The sequence below is a fragment of the Dermacentor variabilis genome, chromosome 1, assembly GCF_050947875.1.
Source record: "Dermacentor variabilis isolate Ectoservices chromosome 1, ASM5094787v1, whole genome shotgun sequence".
In the NCBI taxonomy this organism is placed as follows: Eukaryota; Metazoa; Arthropoda; class Arachnida; order Ixodida; family Ixodidae; genus Dermacentor; species Dermacentor variabilis.
The window spans coordinates 101158908-101178766 of NC_134568.1; the positions used below are offsets into that span (position 1 = coordinate 101158908).

At 42.1% G+C, this 19859-nt stretch overlaps 1 protein-coding gene across 1 annotated transcript in view; it reads left to right on the plus strand.

The window, feature by feature from the left end:
* Positions 1-19859, plus strand: part of LOC142581937 (hydroxyacyl-coenzyme A dehydrogenase, mitochondrial-like) — a 37883-nt gene that overhangs the window by 11617 nt on the left and 6407 nt on the right. Inside the window, exons 4-8 of the mRNA XM_075691376.1 lie at positions 2179-2336; positions 2887-3013; positions 5844-5933; positions 9920-9992; positions 16744-16860. Of these exons, the coding sequence (XP_075547491.1) occupies positions 2179-2336; positions 2887-3013; positions 5844-5933; positions 9920-9992; positions 16744-16860 (565 nt within the window). The remainder of the gene's footprint in view (positions 1-2178; positions 2337-2886; positions 3014-5843; positions 5934-9919; positions 9993-16743; positions 16861-19859) is intronic.

The following is a 19859-nucleotide window of genomic DNA, read 5'->3' on the forward strand; positions in this document are numbered from 1 at the left end:
TGCATGTAGAGCCGCACACTACATGCCCTTAAAAAAAATATCAAAGACCTCGAAAACAAATGGTATAATCCTAAATATGCAACCTCACATGTCATAAGGAAGTTCTCGTTTGATTTGGTGATAACCTGATGTACATTTAACACATATTCGTATGTTTGCATTATCAAATATTTGTAATCATCATCAGCCAATTTTTATGTCCACTGCAGGAGAAAGGCCTTCCCCTATGATTTACAATTACCCTTTCTTGCCCTAGGTCATTCCAACTTGCGCCTGAAAATTTCCTAATTTCATCACCCCCACCTAGTTTTCTGCCGTCCTCGACTGTGCTTCCCTTCACTTGGCACCCATTCTGTAGCTCTAATGGTCCACCACTTATCTACCCTATGCATTACATGGCCTGCCCAGCTCTTTTCCCTCTTAATGTCAGCTAGAATATAGGCTATCCCCGTTTGCTCTCTGATCCACACCGCTCTCTTCCTCTCTCTTAACGTTACCCCTAACAGTTTTTGTACTATTGCTCTTTGCGCAGTCTATAACTTGTTCTCGAGCTTCTTTGTTAACCTCCAAGTTTCTGCCTCATATGTTAGCACCACTAGAATGCAATGATTGTACACTTTTCAGTGACAATGGTAAGCTTCCAGCCAAGATTTGGTAATGCCTGCCATATGGACTCCAACTGATTTTTATTCTTCTGTATATTTCCTTCTCATGATCGGGGTTCCCTGTGAGTAATTGAACTAGATAAAGTCTTTGTACACCAGCATACCTACGGACTTGGCAGTCGAAGCAGGTGTCTCAGCCCTTGAAACGGATGTAAGTTTGCCTGAGCGTACTCCTATTGACGTTCAGGATTTGAGGCAGCTGCTGAGGTTTTGCCTCGAAAACACATATTTCACATTCGAGGGCTCCTTTTAAAGGCAGGTACATGGGACAGCAATGGGTGTTGCCGTATCAATTATGCCAGCAAACCTTATGATGGAATGGCTTGAACAATGCGCACTCAGTTTATTCAGCCCTGTGTCCAAAACCTTTCTACGATATGTAGACGATTGCTTCAGCATAGTCAAGAAGGAGGCATTGACAGCTTTCACAGGACACTTGAATGGCATGAATGAGGCAGTCAAGTTTACTGTAGAGGAGCAGCAGCACGGCCAGCCTTCCTTTCTTCGACATCCTCGTCAAGCGCGAAGGAAATAGCTTGTCCTTCAGCGTGTAAAAAAAGAGTACCCACACAGGTCGATATTTGCTTTTAATTCTGCAAGCCCAGTCTCCCATAGGAAGTCTGTAGTCACCTCGCTTGTGAATTGCGCTAACAGGATCTGCAAAAAACCAGAAGACATCGCTGCTCACATACAGCATGTGGATCGGGATCTCTCTGAAAGCGGCTACCCTGACTCGTTTGTGTGTTCTGTGGAACATCAGCTAGCACTTCCTGCACGCACCAGCAGCGCCCATCCCAAGAGTCATGCTCCTGTGCCATATGTTCCTGGGATCAGCGAGCACTTGGCACGGGTTCTAAGCCCCTACAGTGTACAAGTAGCGCATGTGTGAACAAAAATGTTAAGACACTCCCTCATAAACATTAAAGGCAAGCTACCTAAAGAGCAATTCCCAGGCATTTTCTACCGAATCCCATGTGCAGAGTGTGATCAAAGTTACCTTAGCAAGACAAGTAATTTTCAGCAAAGACTGAAGCAGCACATGTACGACATAAAAAAGAAAAATGTATCTTTGAATGTCTCGCCGAACACTCAGAAACTATTCGCCATGAAATACACTGGGACAACGAAAAAATAATGGAAAAAGAAACGAACTGGGTTTCTTGGGCTTTTCCTTGAATCCCTGACAACCCAGACCACGAAGCAAACACTTAATCGCAATGATGGCAACTTTGCCCACGTGTGCGCACTTTGCCTACATCACATCTTAAAGCCTACATAACTGGACCATTTCTGCCCTCAACTTCATTACGAACAAGGCTCCCATGCGGGAACCGAAACATCTTTCCTTTTATAAGCTTTCGTGGTCGGTGCCCGCTTTTAACTGTTGTCATTGTTACATTACATGGACATGCATAAATTACTTCATTTGTGTGTGTTACTTATGGCACCTTTCTTGTGAAGAGATTATTAATGTGTAAAATATGTTGTTTTACATTATTTTTTGTAATTCCAGGCAAGGGAAGAGTTTGTGCAGATGACACTGTCTAATATAGTGTTGAGCACCTCTGCAGAAGAAGCTGTCAAGAACACTGACCTTGTTGTGGAGGCCATAATTGAAAACATTGATGTCAAAAAGAAGCTCTTTGCAGCACTTGACAAAACAGCAGGCCCGTAAGTGCTACTCCGACAAAATACATATATAGTGAAGTACCACTAAATTGAGTACCACTTAAACAAACTTGTCACTTGAATGAGCAACTACAAAGTTCTTGTGCCTATTGGCAAGCCCATGCATTCAGGTTTAACTCGAATGAACGGTCACTTGTGAAAACTGAGTTTTTAAAAAGGTCCATTGAAGATAATTACTAGGGAAGCTTTACCATGCTTGATCATAGGTCTCCATTGTGAAATAACCCACATGGTACCTTTATCAACACTTGCCTAATAATAATAGACAATTTGTACACTATGGGCCAGTCTTCTAGCTGCATTTGCGTAGCAAGATTGAAAAGCATTTAGATTGTGTAAAAATAATTTATAGCACCATTTGGTAGTCAGTTTTTTTGTAAATATTATGACTATGATACTCTAATCCACTCGAGACATTTGGAAATGTTACTGATGCTGTTGGGGGGGAGGGGGGTATCTCGCAATAGAGATTGCATACTGATTAAAAATGTGGCAAACCATTTTTGTGTTTGTTTCCTCTCGCCCTCTTAAGGTCTACCATATTTACGAGCAACACCTCATCACTGCCCATAGCAGAGATTGCTAGTGGCACATCACGAAAAGATCGTTTTGGTGGCCTTCATTTCTTCAATCCTGTGCCAGTGATGAAACTTCTAGAGGTTGGTTGTATGCTTCAGCTCAGCATGTGGATGTTACGCTTTCACTCCTTATTTGCAGCTGTTTTAGCATTTCTCAGCAGCATAAAAAATATTTAGGTGTAGTAGTAGTTGTAGTGTTATCCATGTTGCTTAAACAAGCACACAGTTGCAGGTTTGTAGTGTACAGCACTTATTTTTCTGCCAATATTTTACTTGCTATTCTGAAAAGTTAAAAAATCAATACTACCTCAAGTGATCTGAGCATTGGAACATATCGCAGTTTGTTAGAAGCACATAAGCTATGGTAGCTTATTCCAAATGTTGCTTTGATAAATGACAAAAAAATCCAGGTGGAGAAGCTGCATATTGCAGTGCTTTCTTTTCTTTTTCTTTTTTCCTGTGTTCCCATGAAATGTTTTCAAAACACAAGAGAGAGGGAAAAACATCATTCTGTAGAAGGCTGAGGTACATCACTTGGCTATTTTTACACATAAATGGTCAAGCAATTGAGCCGTTTTACATATCTTGGCACTACTTTCTGCATATTACCCTCAAAAGATGCACATGCCAGCTCCCAGACTACTACTATTTCATATAATGGAAATAGGAAAGTCTCACAGCTTTCATCCTTCTAAGCTGTAGGATGGGTAGTTAAAGAACCACAGACATGACATCTTCAGCTTGTCATTTTCTTGCATTACGAGGAGCATTTATAAAATTCTTTTTATTGGTACCATGAATTTGGAGCAGACATACATGACAGGCATCAAAATGAGCACATATGTCTCTAATTTTAGCAGGATAGAAATATTGTTCTATATAGTACCACAGAACACCCCTAGATACGAGATACGAACACCCCTCGTATTAAAACAAAAATGGCAGTGTCCATTGCTAAAGTAGGTTGAAGCACGAGCAATGAAACGCTTTCAGCATTTTAAGTTACCCATTGCCAAGGAGAATCATGCCAAGTTTGTGGCACTGTATGGTTTCAATGCCCCAACCTGTGACACCATTGTGAAATGGCTTGGGTGATTACAGTGTGGCCAAACAAGCTACAAAGATGAACGGAGGGGCCTACCATCACTTGATAGTGAACCATAAATTGATGCGCAAGTGAAGGCTTTAGTGCTTTCTGATTGGTAGGTTAATGCTGAATAGATAGTGTTGCAGGCTTACATCAGATAGGGCTCAGATTAAGCTTCCACCCAATTCTCATCACCTAACTCTTTCCTTACCCATAAAAATCTGTTCATTTTCTATGCTTTTATGCTTGAATGTTTTATTTCAAGACTTAGTAGTCGCAGTGTATACAGTGATACATAAATTGCAGCCTAATTACTGGTGCTTTGAATGTAAGTCAAGCAGGAATAATTGCTCAGAGAGTTTTCGAGAATTGTTATGTGGAACAACAAAGAAGGACCTCAAGAAACACGAATGAAAGTAATAATTTGCTATTTTTAGTATAACGATCACAACACAAGTGCTCATGTTGTGATACTCTTGTCTTCTCCCTTGTCTAGTTGGCACTGCTGCTTGTCAAATATGACCTCCACCAACTCGCACAAGTTTCCCTACTACAGCTTTTCTGTGCAAGCAGGCTGGTCTAGTTGTGCATTGTACAGTACCTGTACAGTAATTTGCAGTGTTGCTCAATATTGTACAGTAATGAGTAAGGGCATTTGCACAGGTGATGTCCAAAAGTAAGAGATTAGACTGCTATTCAAGTTTTAAGTCGAAGGTCAGCCTGAAATTGGCGCTTTTGTGTGAGTGAAAACCCCATACGCAGGGATGGATCGCTTTTAATAATTTGTACATACACTGTCGAAACATTTATGGCTAAAAGCAACCCAAAGTTGCACTTGATATTAGTCGGGCACAATTATCAAAATAACATGCACTAATGAGCATCTACCGTTGTTTGAGACATCATTGAAACAGCCTAGATATCGGATCAGAAAATTAGACAACCTGACAGAACCTTCTGTGTCTTCACTGCTGCTGTAATTTAAAAATGATGTTGCCAAGTCGACCAAAGCACGTATTTTGAATCATTTGATTGAGGAAGTGTCGGGAGCACTGGAGGCTAGTTTCGATGATACCCCAAGCTGAAGTTTAATTTTTCCAGACTGCCCAATCTGCCAAAAATTCTCAAATCTCACCAATAGGTAAAGTTCAGCTATCATTTCATATGGTGCATGGCTTTGCTAGTAGAATAATTCCAACAGAAATGTTTAACAATGTGTCGAGAAACTGGATCAACTTGATCAACTTCTTTGGGCCTGGTAAAGAAAGAGTTAATCTGTCTCTTTATGGGAATAACACGAACTTATGAGCACCCCTCATGAATGAAGCTCTAAACCTTTTAAATCTTAGAAAAAATACTGACAATTGACAGAGCACCCTAAATAATTTGTTGAATACTAGTTGAAAGCAAGAACAAAGATTAGAACATTTTTTGTGGCAGGCAAGCTCCCAAATTTCCTACTCATCTGTTCTCTTATAGTTTTATTTATTTCGGTTAACCTTTTCCTTATTTGTTTAGTCATTAGGAGTAATAGGCTGTTGCAGCTACATTGTGGGGTTGTGCTAATGGTAACTGATTTTATTATCTTCCTTTTTCTTTTGTTCTTTATTTAAAATGAAAGGGCTTCTGACATAGCCTGCTTGTTTGCCTGCTGTTAACACAGGTCATTATTTTAAGGAGCACAGTATTACAAAGTGCTTGTATTACTGCATCGTAGTCTTCGTGACGGGATAGCAAGAAGCTGGTTACAGAACAAGCCTGATTATATCCATCTGTGCTGGGCTTGTAAAAGTTGTTTCTTTGACTATGGGTTTAACTATGCAGGTTGTGCGAATCTCTGAGACAAGTGAAGACACATTCCAGAAAATGCAAGCATGGGGCAAGGCTCTCGGCAAGACAACTGTTGTGTGCAAGGTGAAAACAAGCTTCTGTAGCCAGATAAGGCTTAGCTTTGTTACGCTACACGTGAAAGATGCGAGGGAAACAAAGAATTCCGGACAGTGTAGTATCCAGGGGAATAATAATCTTTAGCAGGTCTCCTTTTAAGCTTCTTATAGCAGCATATGCTACCTATAGCCCTTGTCTTTGGCCGATTGTGAACTCTACCTGGATATCCCAAAATGGGTTGTAGGCTGTCAGCAGATGAAAGGCATACTCTCTGGTATTATGTCATTCGTGCAGCAAATAAGGGAAACCTCTAATCAATTGGAGAAGCTCACCAAGAGTGTCGGCTTTGTGGTTATTTGTGCCATCAACTAAAATATTTGAGCAGGTTAATCGTGCCAGCCTTTGAGTAATGAAAACACTTAATTGGTTCTGGCTTTTTTATATAATCCAGGAACTAGCACTGTTGCAGCTCTAATTACCCAGTATGTGTCCTCCAGAGTGAGATAACTATTCTATCTTGCATATGCAGGTCAAAGCAATTTCTTTGTAATGCAGATAGTGAGAAATTCAGTATGTGTAGGATATACATGCAAGTTCTGAGCAACCGTTCTATTAAATTCTATTAAATAGGAGTTTTTTAGCTGTTGCAAACAGCATGTTCATCCTTATTGGTAGCTGCAAAAGGTTACTTTTTAGCATTAAAGAATTTGGTCATTGCAGTGTCAGTATTTAACTGTCTTAACACCCGAGTGTAAATAAGTTTGTGTGTATAGATGCTCATTTCTACTGAATTCTTCTGTGATCAATGTGAATATGAATGCCTATGGGGAGTCTCTTAATGTATTTGAGCATCATCTTGAACAATAATGAGCTCAGATGGACTTCAGTGCAAAAGTTCCTTTAAGCCCTCCTGTCACTTACCTATTAGAATGCTCTGATTGAAAAAGGTTTTAGCAAGGAATGTGTTAATGTCACATCTCTCTATGTTGGACAGTCTGATGGAGAGCAGCAATAACACTTTCACCTTTCCAAAGGTGCATTACATAAATATATGGTCTTTTTCAGTGCATCCATGTGCACTATGCATACACAGAAAAATTTGAGATAATTTGAGCATTTGTACTAAATTGTATATTCATCAATCAATCAGTCCTTTATGTGAAGTGGTGAAGTTTATGTGAAGCCCACATAAGCCCCGATAAAGCACCATTTGCCGCTTCGAATAGCAGCTTTTCCTGCTACAAAATCCACTGCAAAAAGCCATATTCCACTTGCACCACTCTTAAATCATTAATACATTAATGAGAAAATTTATTGATCAATCTCCCCACCCTTCACACTTGTGGTGTCAATGCGACGCAGGAATGGCAAAATTCTACAGGAGGGCTCATGAGTGCTTTACAAAAGCTTGAGAGAGGCTTAGCAAATCAAAAATGCACTGTCACTTTGTCTTTTGTTGTATACGGTAAAACCTCGTTAAAGGGACCCTGAAACGATTTTGACGATTTTGTACAAAAGTACCGAGTCGTTAGAGTGGGTCCTTCTGATCATTAATTGATGCATCTAAGTGCACCTTGTAAAGCATGTAATTTATTATAAGGTTTTAAAAACTTATATCGCTGCAGATCGCAGCACACCGCTCGGCTGCATTTTCAGCCACCCCTAACCATTCGGCTTAAATTACCCTAGTGACGCTAGTAGGGCGGGTTATCCTACTGGCTGCCCAGGGCACGTCATCAATAATTTTTGAAACTTTATGGTGAACAAATGATGTAATAGTTGGAATGTTAGTTAATTTGTTTCTATAAAAATAAAGGTAACAGAGAATGCACAAGAACAATTTTCGCTACGCTTAAGCACTTCCGGCACGCAGCAAGTGTCGTCTGCTTGTGTTACAAGGTGCACCGTTTTGACGACAGGTCCGCAGTCAGTGTCTGTCTCAGTCTTTTCGCGAGCACCATGATTCGCCTTTGTTGCTTTCTGGGCTGCAAACGCAGCAACTGGCAATATGTCAAGCTGCGACATCGTGTCCCTGTGCAAGGCAGCAGACAAGCGGAGTGGCTGCAGCGCATCATACTGTCGCTATCCGATTGGCGCCAGGATTTGAGTGTTTGCGGCCGTCACTTTACACTGGAGGATTACTACCCCAATAGCGTTTTGCAAGTCTGGTGTTTGGGTAAATGCAAGCGCAAGGGGACAGGGCCTGGCCGTCTGACTGTGCCATTTCACAGGATGAGCAGAAGCGCAAACGTCTGCACGGTGCAGCCACCTGGTGATACAGAGCTCATCCAAACACAGTAGCAGTAACAAAGTGTATTCTTCTTTGCTGCTGGTATAAATTTTTCGCAGGAGCGTAATTGTTAACACATTGTTTTTGTATATGCTTAAAATGTTTTACACTTGGTTAGAGCAATATTAGCTCTTTGTTTGGCTGGTTAAACTCTGCACCAACAGGTAGCTGGATCGTGCAGACTCATCAGGCTGCTCATGTATGCCTACGCTAAAGTTCCTTCATCAGCTTGAGTTTATGCCTCCACCCATCCGTCGAAACGCCCAGCTCGCCTGTGGTTACCAGAATACCAGACATGTTCGGCGCTGCGACAGAATGGTCGCAACGCACGCTGCTTCGATAGCTCTTGCTTATGGTCGACTGCCAAGCAGCTGGCGAAGATGTTGGAGAGGCTTCGCGCACTCACTCCTAGAGAAACCGAAGTAGACAACAATGACGTGCCATCATGATGCAGAGCCAGTGAAGGCGGAGCTTAGCCCCGATCATTTGGCGAACGAGTTGAGGAGAAAATGCATGAATATGGAGGAAGGTAACTTGTAATCGTCCATAGCTCTCTTAAGATACGACGCTTCGCACAAGTCGTGGTGCCAATGATAAACTTTAGCTGTACCCTACGCATCTACAAAATTTGTCTGAACCGTTTCAGGAGCCCTTTAATTATGCCCCCGTTAATTATTAAAATTGGATAACTCGGACTCGTCCTCTGGTCCCGCCAGGCATATGTATTATTTAATGCAATCAAGCTCTCATTAATTCGAACAACTCTCATAGCTCGGCAAGTGCCGCAAAGGTGCAACTCAAAAGAGCAAAAATGGCTTTAGCGTCCAACCGAAGCAAAGCGGCTGGGTCTGCATCGCTATAGTCATCAGCGGAAATCACACGTGAAGGAGAGCAATGCCAGAATGCTTCGTGCTTGTGTGTGTGTTTAAAGCCTTTATTATTGTGTTTACCGCTGCACATAACACAGCATTAGCTGCTTGCCTTCATAACTGTGTAGTCGCTATCTATGATCGCGTCGTTAGCCGCCACAGTTTCATCCACAGCGGTTGCAGCAAACAGTAGTTTCATTTTGAATCAGTGTGCGTGCCGGCTGTGTGCCTTCAGAACAGCAAGGCCGCCGTCTACGATCACGTCGATAGCGGCTGCATTTTTTTTTTTTTTCAGCAAGCAGTAGTTTTTTTTACTCGGTGCGCGCATTGACCGCATGTCTTTAAAACTGCGTAGACCCGGCCATCCATGATCTTGTCGCTAGTGGTCATGGTTTCGTCCGCAGCGGTTGCACCTAACAGTTGTTTTGTTTTGACTTGGTGCAAAGCTGTCAAAAATGGAGAACATCGGCTACATCGTGATGGACGGACAATCTGTTGGCGACCAGCTGACTGGCAAAAAAAATAATCGGGATGTGCGTGTCGTAGTGAAAAGTGCGTCTCTGATGAGGGCGCGCGCCGCAGCTATGCTGCGAAGGAAGTCGCATGACTTTTCCTGCTGAGAGAGCCAATCAGTCACCAGATGACGAGAATTGCAGCTTCTATACTGCTTTTGTGCAACATAGAAAGAGGATTTGCTCATTCACTCAGCAAATGAAAGCTTGTTTATGTAGTAAGCATTTGTTTTATTGTTTTCTTGATACCCTCACTAATTCTACATTCGGTTAATTCAGACATTTTTTTTCCATCCTGTGAAATCCGAATATAACGAGGTCTTACTGTATTCACTTTTACAGGACACTCCGGGATTTATTGTTAATAGGCTACTGGTTCCAAGTCTTATGGAGGCAGTACGGATGCTGGAGCGAGGTATGCAAACTGCATTTTGCAGTTCATGTCATCTGAAAGACAACTGTTTCCATTCCCCATGCTTTATGTATAAGTACTGCATATATGTGTTGCTAGCAAGCATGAGTACTGGTTGTGTTCAGATAAGGAGTCGCAGAGTGTCCCAACAGTTCCTTGTTTTCAACAAAATTTTTGTATTACAGAAAAGATCACACCATACACTGGAACCAAGCTTGTTATTCCAGTGCATATGGTCTTTGCTTCAATATGAAAGACGTGCAAACAAGGGGGAAAGCCCAGCTTATGATATTGCATGGCATTCCAACTTTGAAATAATTTTTGAACGGAAGGTTATTTCTGCCTTTGTACATTTTATACCATTAATAAATATTTCTGTTTATTGCACAGAGTGACAACACAAGGAAAAAATGGGAAATTAGCATTTTTATAGAAAGCCTATGAATGGGCCATTTTTGTTAATTGTAATATACTACCCCAACTATTTTTATTTGCGATTCTTTCTGTGCATACTTTACTGCTATTCATAAGCACATATTCTTAGAAATGTTTTTTTTTTTAATGTCTGAAACATGTGACAGGCTTCTTCTGCAAAAGCTTGTAATCTAAGTGTTCAATTTTTTTCTTCTTCTTTGTTCTGCATTTTATTGCATCCCTGCACTCTTATTCTCTTCAGACTTGTAGACCACTCAGGAACATGATTGCTTTTCAAGTCAGTTGAAAAACCAGTTAAATGCTGAAGGCAGTATCTCCATGTAAGTGTAGAAAGTAACCATCTTCTTATGATAAAACCTTCTTTATTGGCCTACACACAAAGGTGAAGATGGAGCGCCATGTGGTAGGTTGGCATATTAATGCTGCATCCTGAATGCTCGTGTTGACTCACAGTATTCAGAGTGCACTTAACGGGTGCTTTTCGTTGTCTGTGTTGACACAAACATCAAAACCAAATTGGTGGGAATTTCCACAAAAACTGATGGCAATAATGTGCTTAAACTACTTTAATGCAGTGTCATATGCATCTGCCTTTATATCCGGGATGAATAAGTTACTTAACCGCTTCAGAGTTAATATTAAAAAGTGTTAAGAGCAATGTATTGATTAAAGTACCTAGGAACTCGGGAGTGTAATGAATTGGTTTGTGTATTATGTTAACAACTGAGATGTTGCCTTGGGGGCAGAAATAAACAACCAGACACTTTATATTAAAAGCAACAAACTGTGCTGATGCTTGAACAGTAGAAACAAAGAGCATGCAACAATCTATACGGGCTTAAATCATTTGGGCTCAATGCCATCATGATTAATTCAATGTGCCAATTACAAGGTCAGAATCATCATTTTCAATGAACCATTGTAAGAAAAGAGTTCACCATGTGTAAGTTTCTTGTGTAAAATATTCAAGCAAAGGATGGTCGTGGATGGTCATGGATGGTCGACTCCTACAGCTATCTGCTTGTTGAAACACGGCCCACTTCTCACAGTGGAAGAGATGCCACAAGTTATTGTCATGAGGATCCACATTCTGGGTGGAGGCCTCTGCTAGCCCAGGTCCAGGCGACCGTCAAGCCTGTTCCTCCGCTCCCCAACCACCTTCCTCTCACGGATCCTGCCATGTCGTCATCGGGAGAGGACAGGCCATTGGGAAGAGCAGAGCCCGCTAGAGCAGAGCCCGCTTGCTAGAGGCCTCATGAGCTTGGGTCCAAGCACCTGACCAGCTCCCACCTCTGCACTCTTAGCTGCCTTCCCCTTCTCAAACTGACCCGTGGACTTTGATTTGAAAATTTTTGTTTTCATTGTGATGCTCGGCACATGCTCTCACAGCAAACCCATGCAGCATGTCGTCATCTTCTTGGCACACTAAATCGTGTGGCGCTCCGATCTCGCAGATGTTGCACATCATGACAACAAGCCCCCTTCAGTGGCCTACCAACTATTTCTCAAGTGGAGAGGCAAACTGCAAACCATTTGACCTCCTCCTCCTCCTCTTGCCCACACGCACGCACACACACACAGGGTGTTTCAGCGAACACTTCCAAATTTCTTAAAGGTTGCCTGTGGCAGATAGCTCGATTCTAGTTGATGAGCCAGTTTACTGAAAGCGACGGACACTACTTGCACAAAAAATTGAAATGCAAAATTGACTAATTAACATGAATTAACTAACTTTTTAGCTAATTATCTTATGACCCCATATTGCAATTCATAAATTCTAGCAGTGGGCTTCGCAAGGCGGATCCACTTGGAACAAATTCCCAGCACGACACCAGTTTCGAGATATAAATTCCCGACCTTTGCGGAGAAATGCATTGCCGTTCCTGTTACTTGTCTGCATCAGTGCATGAAATTACGTTTTGTTTACAAATTAACTGGAACGCCAATGCATTTCTCCGCAAAGTTCGGGAATTTATCTCGAAATTGGTTCATCTTGAAAATTTGTTCCACGTGGAGTTCACAATTCCTTGTGAACTCCACGGCTAGAATTTGTAAATTGCAATGTGGGACATAATGTAATTAGTTAAACTTGATTAGTGATTTTTTATTAATTAGTCGATTTTGGATCTCAATTTTTTTTGCAAGTATTGTCCACCGCTTCGAGTAGACCAGCTCATGAACTAGAATTGTGATATCTGCCACAGGCAACCTTTAAAGATTTTTAAAAGTGTTCGCTGAAACACCCTGTATTGTTTTTTCATCCACTTTAATTTCCATTAATTTATTGTTTCTTTATTTCATTTATTAAGCACAAGTAATTTCCCCTATGTTGTCCTTGGTGTCAGTGTTTGTTAGCTTCTAATGATATGACCTGTATATATAAGCCTTTTAGCTCAATCCACCTCTCTGAGCGCCTTCGCAGCCGGTTTGTTCTGTACCGCCTGTGCACCGCACCACATAACACACACACGCACATACATGTATATGAGGCTTTCAGGTAGCATGTGTGGGTTTATTGACCAACACGTGCCTTTTCAAAGTATTTTTGATGGAAATAACACTGCAAACGTACGCGTGAAATGTATAAGGGGTTGTATGTACAAGTCCAAGTACAAGTAAATGTACAAGTCCATCACATAAAGTGGCCAGTGTAGCTTTTATGCTTGCAGCAGTTCTTGGAGTCTTCTCAGGATTGATAATGCACACAGCTTCATACAGCAATGCATGCTCTTAGACCAAACTTATCGTAAAACAAACACACATGAAATATTCCACCACAAACCCAATTTCCGTACCTGGAGACCATGAGAGTGACCTAGCCAATTTATCAAATGGTATGTGCAGTCCATACAATCTTTTCATCCTTGGGTGGAAGAGATGTATAGTAACCCGCCGTGGTTGCTCAGTGGCTATGGTGTTGGGCTGCTGAGCACGAGGTCGCGTGATCGAATCCCGGCCACGGCGGCCGCATTTCGATGGGGGCGAAATGCTAAAACACCCGTGTGCTTAGATTTAGGTGCACGTTAAAGAACCCCAGGTGGTCAAAATTTCCGGAGTCCTCCACTACGGCGTGCCTCTTAATCAGAAAGTGGTTTTGGCACGTAAAACCCCAAATATTATTATTTAAGAGATGTATAGTAATTTCATTAAGGGGTTCTTGTCTTAGAACACAGTACGTAACTACGGCAATCCTTTCGTCTGACACATTTGCCCTAGGAACAATTGTTATGTTGCTGTGATGAGGCTGAGTTGCATGATCAGAAGATTGGCTGTAGATAACCTGAGAGCTTCGTTGCCAGTATTGATTTGCACATGCTTCTTGTGTAACAAAACTTAATGCAACTCTAACCGTAGTTTAGAAGAACTTCTTGCTGGGCTAGTTGGCGCATTGCTTTGAAGAACCAAGTTGCACATTCAAAAAGACAACCACAGGAAAAGGCAATGAAGGCTGAAAGAGCAAAAACATATAAACTGGTTTTATTTGTGTGAAGGTGCCTTATATATGCAGAATATGCAGCCAATGAAAGGATGAGGCGAATGGTAGGGGGAGAGTAAAAACCCAGGTCAACACCTAAACAACAACAGCTGTGCAGAAAAATCTTTTCCTTTCGGTACAATTTGACAGAAGTGTCGCTAGCACATTTATCGCCATTTTCCTTTATGTGGTAGGCCTCCAAAAGCTCACGCGCTGTTTTATTCTGACTTTTTCCTAGAATTTTGATGTTCTTAAGCAGAAGCTCGCCTCCACTGCATGCAAGGCAATGAGCGGGCAAGTTCGCTCCTTCTTTATTCCGAATTGAATGGGCATGTTCCTCTGCACGTTCATTCACGCAACGGCCTGTTTGACCCACGTAGCGGCCTCCACACTTCAGCGGGATTTCATGCAACACGTCCGTGGCGCATTTTACATACGTTTCAGCAAGTTTTATGCTGCATGCACTGCCTCGAGCTCCTTGGCTACCGATTCTCGGGCACAAGCCTGAGAGTTTCTGTGGAGCAGAAAAAAAACTACAGGGACACCATGCCTCTTGGCCACTTTGTGCGCAACATTGTGCATATATGGCACAACCGTAGTCTTCTTTTTTGGCAGCGACTCATTCATGCTACCACGATTTCCTCTTTTTATCTTCCTAAGATTTTCAGCCACAGCTGATGTGACGTCCCAGGGGAAGCCGGCTGAAAGCAGCCTTTCAATTTGATTATTGATGCTTATGTGCATTGTATGCGGGCATGACTTGGTAAGTGCAGATTCCAGGCACGAGCTTGCTATTGCTCTCTTGACCATCTTCGAATGTGCGGAATCACACAGCGGTAGCTCTTTCTTTGCTCGTGGAGCATAGTGCCAGCAGACATAGTGTAAGCCTAACTTCGGATTAATATCTAAAAACTGCAAAGACCCACTAGAAGGAAGTTGGTACGTAAAGGTCAAGCCCCGCCCATACTGTCTCATTGCCTTGCATGCAGTGCCTCTGCTTAAGAACATAAAAATTCTAGGAAAAAGTAAGAATAAAACAGCGCATGATATTTTGGAGGCCTACCACATAAAGGAAAGTGGCGACCAAAAGGAAAAGATTTTTCTGCACAGCTGTTGTTGATTACGAGTTGACTTGGGTTTTTCTACTCTCCCTTTCCCATTCTACTCATCCTTTCATTGGCTGCGATTCTGCGTATATAAGGCACCTTCACACAAATAAAACCAGTTGATAGTTTGCACTCTTTCCGTCTCCATCACCTTATCCTGTGGTTGTCTTTTTGAATGCGCAACTTGCTTCTTCAAAACTTTAGCCGTAGTTGTGCCACTGGCAACCTCATGCACATCGTCACAAGGAGGCCATAGAAGAGGCCATGGGGGTATCGAAGGCATCAGCTGGATGCTGGCATATTTTGCTAGTACTGCTGTGACAGGTGTTAGGAGAAAACCAATCCGATGAGAGAGTGGTTAATATTTGAGGGAACTGGGAGGAGTAAAGTACAAAAAGTGTGTCGGAGACCTGTGAGCTGAAGTGCACGTGGACAATGTGTGTGCTGTGATTAGTGGGTGATATGATACTACATGGCATAAAAGCAACACCGCCTTTAGACGAAATCTCTGTGTATTATTCACGCACAAAAGTAAATGTGCAAAAGCCAAAATGCTTGCAAAGAAATCAATTTTGATTAAAATCATATACTACATGACACAAACTGAGGCATATGTATTTTTGAGGTGATGGGTGGGCACGTAACTCTCTTCCATTACAATATTTCACCACAGTGTGTCAGCTTGTGGAATGCTTGCATGATTTTCTGAACAGATTTAAAAATATTTCTTCATGGGATAAAATTATGCATGTTTCTATCATTTTGAGACCTGATCTTTCCATCATGCATATAATCTCAGAATATGTTAAGTGTGTTAGATGTGTGTGTATTAGTATAGGAAGAGTTTAAAATGTGCTGAGCGCTCTCATTTGCAGCTTAAACTGAGCAAGGCTTCACCGTATACAAAATTGTTCAATATAAAAGTACACATTTAGGCAAAAATGTCATAAATAGGCATATTCTGATGCTGAAATCAGAAGTCGATATTTAGAGTCCTTTAGAAACAATGCTGAACTACTTTACAATGAAACTCCTAATTTGTTTTTGTATGTTAAAGAGGCATGGCACAGATACAAGGAAAAGCATATCAATTTCTGTAAAATTGTTTCTGTAGTGATTTGTTACTAGTTGCAGTAGCACACACGAGCTAAAGCCATAGCTTCTTCAACAAGCTAGGAATTGTAAAAAGATAGCTCAGGCCTGAAAGGTGGCTAAGAGAAATGTTTGATTGTAAACTACTTACACTAATTACTTCGGAAAATGTTCCTGTTGGGAAGAGATATGTGACAAAGTGCCCTTTGGCATTTAAAGCCTTTTGAGCTTTGTTAAAAGGTGTTGCTGTGCTCTATTTAAAGATATGACTGCCTGCCAAAGTGCTCAGTAACTACCCTTTAAGAGCAAGTATGTTTTTTTTTTTTTTCCAAATCAAATCAAGTTTATTCATTACAAAGAAACGTTTGTGCACACAATGTTTGTCATTTTTGTCTCCAACACTTTTATAGTACAGGTTAAACAGAATTTTTTTCTGCATTGCGAGAACACAGAAAATTATCATTTATTACTTTTTATGAAGGTTTAGGTAAAATGCTAACTGGTAATTATATTTGGACTAGTTACGCTGAACCTAACAAGCTCCACATGTGTAACTTGGCTAATGCTGTGACCAGATTCCCAGTGTAGCCTGTGTTCATGCCTGCATGTTTGCATATTTGCACTATCTTTTTTCACCATTTCGTAGGTGATGCCAGTACCCAGGATATAGACACTGCCTTGAAGCTGGGTGCTGGGCACCCAATGGGTCCTTTCGAATTGACTGACTACGTTGGTCTTGATGTTACCAAGTTCATTATTGATGGTAAGAACCTAAACCAGAAGCCACTGTCGGCTTGTTCATGCTGTGTTCCCGCTGAAAAAAAAAATAAGAGAAAAATCACCTTTCCTCTCAAAAAAGAAGTAAAGAGTAGTGATCTTTTTAAGACCTCAGTCCTTAGTTTGTATTTCACATTTTATGATAGTGCCTACCTCTGTCACCTGCAACCTGTCCAGAACAGTTAATCCCTAATAAATATGCAAATCAAGGAACTTTCCAAGCAAACTGGTGAGTTTTGAGGTGTCATTCTAGGGCTATCTCAGCAGAGAAGGTTGCAGAGTGAATAGTTAATTTTAAGTTAGAGACTAGAGGGCTCATTCAAACATCAAGCTCATTAGCTGGTTGACATGAGCAACAGCAAAGGCAAGTGAAATGTGAGAATTTGCAGTTAAGCTAATTTTATGTTTGACGAGGTGGTGAAGGTACCAGTGTATCAAGTAGAGATTACTAAAGTTGACCTCGCAGTACACACATCTTTAGCAATTGTCAGCGTGGACATGCCACTGAGATCATACAATGCTGTAGGTTATTTCTTGCTTTGTAATTAGTTGCTGGGTTTCCTAATGGCATTAATTAGTGAATGTGAGCTTTGTGTGTTAATACAATTCCATTGATCTCCCAGATTGTTGCTATTATGTGCATCAGACACGTGCACTTGTAATGCTCGCATGTGACATATATACCACTGTTCTGATGTGTATAGACCCCGCAGGGGCATCTGTATAAGCAGGCGTTTGGTGTGTTGCGACACCACATACCCGAGCAGGTGAGGGTTGCACCCTCCTGCATGTAGCTGTGCGTGGCTTAGCCATGTCTGGGGAAAGGGGGATCCTGGGGGTTGAGTGGATGCCGGGTGTTTGGACCATTAAGGCCCCCCCTTGGAGGCAACACCTCTTTGGCTTCTGCTTTACATAGACGAGGCCTCCAGACTGACCCCCCTGGAGGAAATCCGCAGTCGCCTTTTCCTGTCCTCTTCAATCTTCGTCTTTCTCCTTCACTTTTAATCTTTCTTGTCTTTTCCATTTACTTCCAGCGTTCCTGGCAGCAAGGGTTAACCTTGTGTGTCAGAACCACCCTTGGTTATACGTATTTGGTTATAGTGGAAATGTACAGCTGGCATTTGCAGGACCTGTGTTTGCAGGTCCTACAGTGTCCCTTTGTTGGGCTCCATGGTGGGTGGCTGGTGCTCCTGCTGAAAGGATATTGTTTTCATGGCGTGCTCTTTCCCTGTGTTACCCAGCTGCACACAGAAGTGTTTCAGTTGTTTTGTGACCAGAAAGAACTTTCCCCGCTACCACGTCATACACAGTGTAAAGCTAAAAAGGCAGTGAGAGCTGTATCTCCCTTCCTCGTTTCAAACTGCCTAACAGAGACAATTGGAACCGGCTACAAAGTTAAGAAAACCTCCTTCTTGAACTCTGAGATATGAAACATGAGAAACTGCAGAACCTAGTGTCAATTGGAGACTTTCCTATTACTGTGACCCTGCACTGCACTATGAACACCAGTCGTGGTGTAATTTCGGATGATAATTTGGAGCTAAGTGAGACTGAACTGCTAGAGGGCTGGACTGACCAAAATGTCATCAATGTAAAAAGAATTAAGATGAGGCATGACGGAAAAGAAATTCTGACCAAGCATCTCTTTCTAAACCACGGCTCAAGTCTCCTGCCTGAGACTATTAAGGCAGGCTATGTAAAGATCATAGTTGGGCCGTATATCCCTAATCCCCTGCGATGTTTCAAATCCCAGAGGTTTGTCCATAGCTCACAGAGCTGTCGAGGTTGACTGACTTGCGCCAAATGGAGTGCTTCTGAACACACGTCTGAATGGTGCAAGAATGCACCATATTGTGTAAACTGTGATGGGCGCACGCCGCATACTCGCGGTCCGGCCCATCCTGGAAAAAGAAAAAAAAAAGTTCAGTGCATGTTAACTGTAACGCAAGAATGCGAAACCCTGCTGCACATTTGGTAATACATGAAGTTATAGAATCAGGGCTAGACTTCTTGCAAGGCATAACAAGCCACAATGGGACGTACACGTGTGGCACTAAGGTGACCTCCTCACGAAGACGCAGCAGCACACGCTTACTACGCAGTGGCATACTTGTGCGACCGTCTTTGCGAGCCACAAGAGCGTGCACACTCTTTCATTGCTCACTGCCGACAACCACCGACAACATTCTGACTGTGACATCAATGCACAGAGTGCATGTCCCCGCATTTCTGTATAATGCGAAAGTAGATCTCGAAACGTCATCAATGTGCTTATTTTATACACTCATGACATGGCGCCACCTCCTATGCACTGTCACGTGCGCTGCCCAATGATGCACGCACTAGTGAGTGAGATGGCTGCAATACGACGTGTGCAATCGGGCATGCACTAGGCACACCTTTAGTAAACCAGAACCGTGGAGCAGCTGTGACTTCAGGAAAGCGGGCTCGTCTCGTACCCTAGAGACCAGAGTTTGATTCCCACCCAAACCAAAATGTACCAAATTTTCTTTTCAAAGCCACGAATTTACTCCCTGAGAAAGCTCCCTGAGAACTGTGATGTCAATCTGAGCATTTTTTGACCTGTCTTTTACTCTTTGCGGCGTCGGCCATTTTTGTCACGGTGTAGTTTCACCAAGGTCACCGTCAAGGGTACTGCCAACATAGACACCTAAGGCTTTCACCTTAAAAGAAATTGTTACAATCAAAGTGAAGCAGAATGCATTGTTCAAAGAGGCACGAAGGCGGGTATCGTACCTGCCAAAGAACAGCTTTGCCAAAGTGGCACGTCAGGGGGCAATGCCACAACGGCTTCCGGCAGCTGTCCAGCCCATCACTCTGCATCACAGGGTTCAAAAAGGGCTCTGTAAGTTGTATTTCCCACATTAGACACACAGCACAGGTCTCTTTTACAATATGAACACTAATATTGCAATGGAATGTAAGGGGACATCTGTGCAATCTGAATGATGTTAAAAGGAAACT